We start from the raw sequence: 7500 nt of genomic DNA, 5'->3' as shown, positions 1-7500 counted from the left end.
TCACACTATCTTTCAAAAGTTTGCGGTCAAAGTTTTTTTTTCATCAAGGATTCATGAAATTGATCAAAAGTGACAGTAAAGACATTTATAATGTTAAAAAAAGATTCCATTTAAAATAAATGCTGTTCTTTTCAACTTTATATTCATCAAAGAATCCTAAAAAATTAAAATGCATCACGGTTTCCACTTTCCACAGAAATATGAACTGTTTTCAACACTGATAATAATCATAAATGTTTCTTGAGCATCAGATCATCATATTAGAGTGATTTCTGAAGGATCATGTGACACTGAAGACTGGAGTAATGATGCTGAAAATACAGCATTAATCACAGGAATAAATTACACTTTACTGTATATTCACATAGAAAAAAAGAGTTTAACATTCTAATAATATTTCACAATTTTACTGTATTTTTGATCAATTGGAGCTTTGGTGAGCAGAAAATACTACTTTTAAAAACATTAAAAATCATACCTTAACCAGCAGTGTATACATCAAGAAATGGAACATTTATTAAAAACATTTTAATTCTGGAACATTTATTAAAAATGTGTAAAGTTAGGAACTACAGTGAACATTTTTGAGTTATGACATGAACACATTTTCTGAATACAGAATTCAAACTGATTCATAGAAAGCAATCTTACACTACCAACACTATCGTCACTAACTTACATTACATTAGAGACGGAAGATGTGAGACGAGGATCCTGAAACTAGTTTTTCATAGTCAAATTTAAAACCCGTTCATAATAATAATTCACAGTCATCAGGTCACGTGGGAATTTTCTCACCGTTTCAAAACGATGTTAATATCACCATTTCATGCATGTGTGAACTTTTCCTTCTATATTGTTGGGGTGTATTTACCACAGGTGTGTTTTTAAGGTTTTAGTGTTATAACACACATATACATATATATATATATAATTAGAGATTTACTGTAGTTAATGGGTGCGAAGTTTCCTGTGCTGTTTTATTTCTGTGTCTGTACTGACCCCTTCTGGCTGTGTGTTGTTACTACAGCGTGTGACTTCTGTCCTTTTCAGATCACTACAGAAAAGCCTGAAGCTAAAATCACTGTAAACCTGAATTTAAACATGTAAAATTAAAAATATAAGTAAACATTCCTGTGCTTTTAGTTGGACGATTGGAAGAGCGTGAAGCCGAGCTGAAGAAAGAGTACAATGGCCTCCATCAGAGACACACAGAGGTAAGACCCATGTCTGTGTGTAAGAGATGCCTTCGCATGTGTCGGCAAACAATAATGCGAGTGTTTGGGTCTACAGATGATCCACAGTTACATGGAGCACTTGGAACGAACCAAATACCAGCAGCAAACGGGGGAGACGGCAGACACGGGCAACCAGAGCCGGATCAGGTGAGAGTGTGCTCTGATATATCATGATATTTATTAGGGCTGTCACTTTTGTGAAAAAATAAGTGACATAAGTGCGCATTGAATCGATTGTAAAATCGCTTTTCCATGTCTAAAGACGTTTCCATTTTTAACACCAAATACAGGCAAATCCACGGACACCTAACAGGCATTAGGACGAGCGTAAAGAGGCGCTTGAGACGCGCACAAGTCAGCAATATTTCTGGGCCCGTATTCTAGAGATGCGCGGATGGGCTATTATTTCATCCGCAACCGCATCACAAAACTCATCATCCGTCCGCCATCCGTCCGCACCAACGTTTTTGACCAATTTTCAAAACCGCACCCGCCCGCCATCCGCTGATTGGCCGATACAAGGCGCTGCTGATGACAGCCGCGAGACTAGAAAGCTCTCAGAATATCAGCAGTGAACTCCGTCTCCGGACAAAAATAAATAAACAGCCTAAATTAAACGCACTTCGGCAAACCTGACCTTATCTGATAGGCTACTGTACAATATGTTCATTGTAGCCTAATAGAAAACACATTTTGGCACATAATTTCAACATGCTGCTATTGTATGGGGCGCCAACAATGTTACGTTACAGTTCTCCATTACGGACGTGAACACTCAGAAAGCGGCACTAAAAGACTTTCAAACTTTCACAGAGGCCTCAAAAAAGCACAAAGCCTTTCTTTAAAGCGAATTTCGTTTTGTATTAATTGTATCTTCATTTTAATCCATGTTTCATTAACCAATTTCCTGGATTTAATAAATAGGCTAAAAAGTAAATAGCCTAGTCTATCTTGATTGTGTAAGCTATTTTTTTATTATAAAATATTAGGCTGTGTATACCGACATGGAACAGTTATTAATATTAGATTTCATCTGTCTTTTGTAGGCATAGCTGATGGCGCACCAACGAGTGACTTCGGCGTTTCTTTAATATCGAGGCTCTATAGTTTATTATATGATTGTTAGGCCTGTTGATGGTATAAAATGAATTGCACTGTGCCTGAAAAAGATGCGCTCTCCGCTCTCTTCCCCTGCATTCAAAGTTAACGGGAGTCTTCAGAACAGGCTCGTCCACTCCAGCGTCAACAGCACCGAACTTAGCTCCAATGTCAATCAACGTCTGGGCTCCTTTACCAGAAACAATATCGAACGGGCGCATATCAAGAGAGCGCACAACTTATTCCAGACAACACTTTTCTGACCTTCTATTTCCTTTGTTTTTAATTCTCCTTTTTTTGAGTTTGTCACGTACCTCCTTCGCTTGCCATCTCTGATAACAACAAGCAGTCTCTGCATAGACTCGAGCTGATGAAAATTTGACTATTTCAAAGTGTGCTCGATTTTTTTCTTTTTGGATGTAGGTATATAGTCAGATAACAATATTTAACAATTTATATTTTTTCATTTGATTGGTTCAACCGCCCGCCACCTGCCCGAATTTAATTTAAATATTTTATTTCGTCCCGTCATCCGCCCGATCGGAGTCCGCGGCTGTAACCGCCAACCGCGCATCTCTACCGTATTCATAAAGATTCTAGAAAACTCTTAATTTAGCTTAAAAACTGTTACGTAGGAGTCTTCGCTTAAGAGCGATTCGGGACCGATCTGAGAGCAACTCTGAGTAAGGAAAAGACAACAACGTTCATCTTAGTGAGGAGGCGGGGTTGACCCCGTTGCTATGTGTGACACAATCTTTTGAAGACTGTGATTGGTTGGTTGTCCAAGAAGGAAAAAAAAAAGAGTGATTTTAAGTATAGGGTCTAAGCCTTCACTTTGAAATTACATGCGCAATTTTTCCTATTTGACCGTTCTCTCTCTCTCTCTCTCTCTCACACACACACACACACACACACACACACACACACACACACACACACACACACACACACACACACACACACACACATTATGTATGTCTATACAAATCTTTTTTTTTATTTACCATGCTGTTAATTTCCTATAAGGTGTTTGATTGGCTTAGAATGATAAAACGTGTTCCACTCTTTGCAATTACACTGATTGCTGGCATGTCTATTTAAGTGGTGGTTTGAATGTTGAATGTGTGTGTGTGTGTGTGTGTGTGTGTGTGTGTGTGTGTGTGTGTGTGTGTGTGTGAGCACGAAGCATGCGACGGCTTCTGTAATCGACTGACCGCATGAAAACTGAAGCAGATCCTCATATAAGAAACACATTTCAAGCAGAAAGTGTGTGTGAGTTTCTACAAGGGCTTCGGTGACGGCCGGCTCTAGTCTCTGCAGGCTTGGGATTATTTTTGCATGGCTTTTACAAACATTTTTTAATATCAAGGACCCCCATAATGATGATCCTAAAATATAACGGCAACTTTGTGGAGATGTAGCAAACCCTTTTATTTGACATGTTTTTAAAGTAATCCCATAATCCTCTCAGCACATGGAGCCTGTGATCGAATCATCTATACAGCGGCGGTCTCTCGTCCTTCATACGCCACACGTGATTCTCACAACCTTTCCAACATGGTTCAGTTCAGGACAGGGCTTTTCAAACTGCGCTCCGGTCTGGGAGTGTCGAAAAAGCTTTACTGTTTCATTCTGCTCTCTGATTAGGATATTAATTATGATTATTCGATGACAGACATAGTATAATATACCAAATCTGTGAAGTATTTCAAAAAATAGTGTTTTTACACAAGTTTTCAAGAAGATTGTCCTTGTGTGTGTGTGTATATATGATAAAAAAATATTATATTTTATATATATATATATATACACTCACCGGCCACTTTATTAGGTACCCCATGCTAGTAACGGGTTGGACCCCCTTTTGCCTTCAGAACTGCCTCAATTCTTCGTGGCATAGATTCAACAAGGTGCTGGAAGCATTCCTCAGGGAGTTTGGTCCATATTGACATGATGGCATCACACAGTTGCCGCAGATTTGTCGGCTGCACATCCATGATGCGAATCTCCCGTTCCACCACATCCCAAAGATGCTCTATTGGGTTGAGATCTGGTGACTGTGGAGGCCATTTTAGTACAGTGAACTCATTGTCATGTTCAAGAAACCAATTTGAAATGATTAGAGCTTTGTGACATGGTGGAAGTAGCCATCAGAGGATGGGTACATGGTGGCCATAAAGGGATGGACATGGTCAGAAACAATGCTCAGGTAGGCCGTGGCATTTAAACGATGCCCAATTGGCACTAAGGGGCCTAAAGTGTGCCAGGAAAACATCCCCCACACCATTACACCACCACCACCAGCCTGCACAGTGGTAACAAGGCATGATGGTTCCATGTTCTCATTCTGTTTACGCCAAATTCTGACTCTAACATCTGAATGTCTCAACAGAAATCGAGACTCATCAGACCAGGCAACATTTTTCCAGTCTTCAACTGTTCAATTTTGGTGAGCTCTTGCAAATTGTAGCCTCTTTTTCCTATTTGTAGTGGAGATGAGTGGTACCCGGTGGAGTCTTCTGCTGTTGTAGCCCATCCGCCTCAAGGTTGTGCGTGTTGTGGCTTCACAAATGCTTTGCTTCATACCTCGGTTGTAACGAGTGGTTATTTCAGTCACTGTTGCCCTTCTATCAGCTCGAACCAGTCTGGCCATTCTTCTCTGACCTCTAGCATCAACAAGGCATTTCCGCCCACAGAACTGCCGCTCACTGGATGTTTTTTCTTTTTCGGACCATTCTCTGTAAACCCTAGAGATGGTTGTGCGTGAAAATCCCAGTAGATTAGCAGTTTCTGAAATACTCAGACCAGCCCTTCTGGCACCAACAATCATGCCGCGTTCAAAGTCACTCAAATCAACTTTCTTCCCCATACTGATGCTCTGTTTGAACTGCAGGACATTGTCTTGACCATGTCTACATGCCTAAATGCACTGAGTTGCCGCCATGTGATTGGCTGCTTAGAAATTAAGTGTTAACGAGCAGTTGGACAGGTGTACCTAATAAAGTGGCCGGTGAGTGTGTATATATATAATATATATATTAGTACTCTACTGGTGCATAGGAAACAAATTTAGTCTGTTTACTACAACATTCAACAACAATTTGGGGGTCAGTAAGATTTTTTTTTTATTAGAATTGAACACTTTTATTCTGCAAGGATGCATTAAATTGATTAAAGTGACAGTAAGGACATTTATAATGTTACAAAAGATTTTATTTCAAACAAATGCTGCTCTTCATCAAAGAATCCTGAGAAATAAAATGTTAAATCTGAAGCTGCACAACTGTTTACAACACTGATAATAATCATAAATGTTTCTTACTCGGAAATATTATAAATATTAATTATATGTTTGAGACATGCACACACACAAAAAATCGTACTGTTTATTAATATTTTGAATTAATTTGGTTTTTGTATTTTTCATCTTCATTTAAAGTTGTATTAAAGTTTTAGTAGGTTTTTTTATTAGTCATTTTTTTGTGATGTCTATAGTTTTTGCAAATTTTATTTCAGTTTTAGTTATTTTAGTACATCAAGTTAAAGTAAATGAAAATGAGAAATGTTGCCTTGGTAACTAACTGAAATAAAAACTTTAAAACTTTATTTCAGCTAAAGTTTATTTTATTTTAAGAAATGAAAATATAGTTTTTATTAATTTTTAATAGTATTATTTTTTTCACTTTTAATTAGGGCCCAAGCCCAAAGGGCGAAGGCCCTATTGTTTTCCTTAGGATTATTTATTATTATTATTATTATTATTATTATTATTATTATTATTATTATTATTATTATTTTTCTGCTACCTTTTGGACACTTTTGGAGGCCTTAACATGCTCAAAAACTCCTGAAACTTTGCACACATGTCAGAACCCGCGGCCATCAGGGCCGGGCTGAAGATGGTACCCGGGCGTGGCAGGGGGGCTCGACAGCGCCCCCTGGAACGGGGTCCGAAAACATGGTCCATAAATCAAACACGCTTGCATGTAATAATATGAAACTCGGTACACGTGTAGATCTCCTCGTTTCATATATACTTCACACTCTTACTTTTTACCCCAGCCCAACAGGAAGTCGGCTATTTAGGGTTGTTGGTAAAACACACGCAATGGAATGTGAAATACTCCTCCTAGAGAATTCAAACAAACGGCACGAAACTCGGTCAGCATGAAGTCAAGACATTGAGGATGAAAGTTTGCGAGGGGATTTTTGATATCTCGAACGGTTTGGCCGTGGCGAGGAAACGAATTTATGGCGAGAAACAACAAACAAGAAGTGCGTTATAACTTCTGCATACATTAACTGATCTTGATGAAACTTCAGCAGTGTGATCGCTGTAAGAGGCCGATCACATGGATGTGACTATTGTGAGTCAAAGTTATAGCGCCACCAACTGGCAGCAGGAAGTGTGTCACTTTCTAAATGCTTTTGACAAAAGTGGGGGGGTTAGTTTTATCTACAGTAACAAAACTCGATATGTATATTGTACTCTTCGAGCCGGACAACTTTCTAATTTACCGTAATTAGCTACGACCAACAGGAAGTCAGATATTTTGGTTTGAATGTGGATTTCAGATTCTGAGTTTTTAGCTACTCCTCCTAAGTAGTTTATTTTATTCATGCCAAACTTTTTCAACATGATGAAAATACATTGAAGATGCTAAATTGTGAACAGATATTGAATATCTCAAACGGTTTTGCTATGGTTGAGGGATTCAAGTAATGTCAAAAAAAGAATCAGGGCATGTCTCATATCTTTCTAAAATGTAATTATACACCATTTATTTTTATATAAAATTATACAAATATTAGAACTAAACCCATTTTATTCCTTTTTTTCAATTTAAGAATTATTTTTAAGTTTAAAAACAGCCAGAATGGTTGTTTAGTCAAAAATAATAATAATCCAAATCATATATAGTGCTATACTGCCCTCTTGTGTTCAAAATCAGGTAGGCCTATTGAATTTATAAATATTTATATATTAGGGATGTTACTATGGGAATATTTTCCCACCGGTTAATCAACGTGTGATTGTGTAAACCAATTGTGTAAACCTCCCGCTGGGGGGTTTAAAAACACTAACTTGAAAGCGAAAGTATAATATGGACGTCCGCACAGAAATTGAAATGGTGGCGCTCGAATGAATTCCTATGGAAGTAGA

At 38.1% G+C, this 7500-nt stretch overlaps 1 protein-coding gene across 1 annotated transcript in view; it reads left to right on the top strand.

Moving 5' to 3' along the window:
- Window positions 1-7500, top strand: part of spag9b (sperm associated antigen 9b) — a 100283-nt gene that overhangs the window by 36342 nt on the left and 56441 nt on the right. Inside the window, exons 3-5 of the mRNA XM_056244697.1 lie at window positions 1147-1217; window positions 1294-1385; window positions 2760-2766. Coding sequence (XP_056100672.1) covers window positions 1147-1217; window positions 1294-1385; window positions 2760-2766 — 170 coding nt within the window. The remainder of the gene's footprint in view (window positions 1-1146; window positions 1218-1293; window positions 1386-2759; window positions 2767-7500) is intronic.

This window comes from Rhinichthys klamathensis, unplaced genomic scaffold, assembly GCF_029890125.1.
Source record: "Rhinichthys klamathensis goyatoka isolate OS25496 unplaced genomic scaffold, OSU_Roscu_1.1 h1tg001050l_1, whole genome shotgun sequence".
In the NCBI taxonomy this organism is placed as follows: domain Eukaryota; kingdom Metazoa; phylum Chordata; class Actinopteri; order Cypriniformes; family Leuciscidae; genus Rhinichthys; species Rhinichthys klamathensis.
Note: the sequence above shows the minus strand (reverse complement) of the source record. Positions and strands in the feature narration are given on the sequence as shown.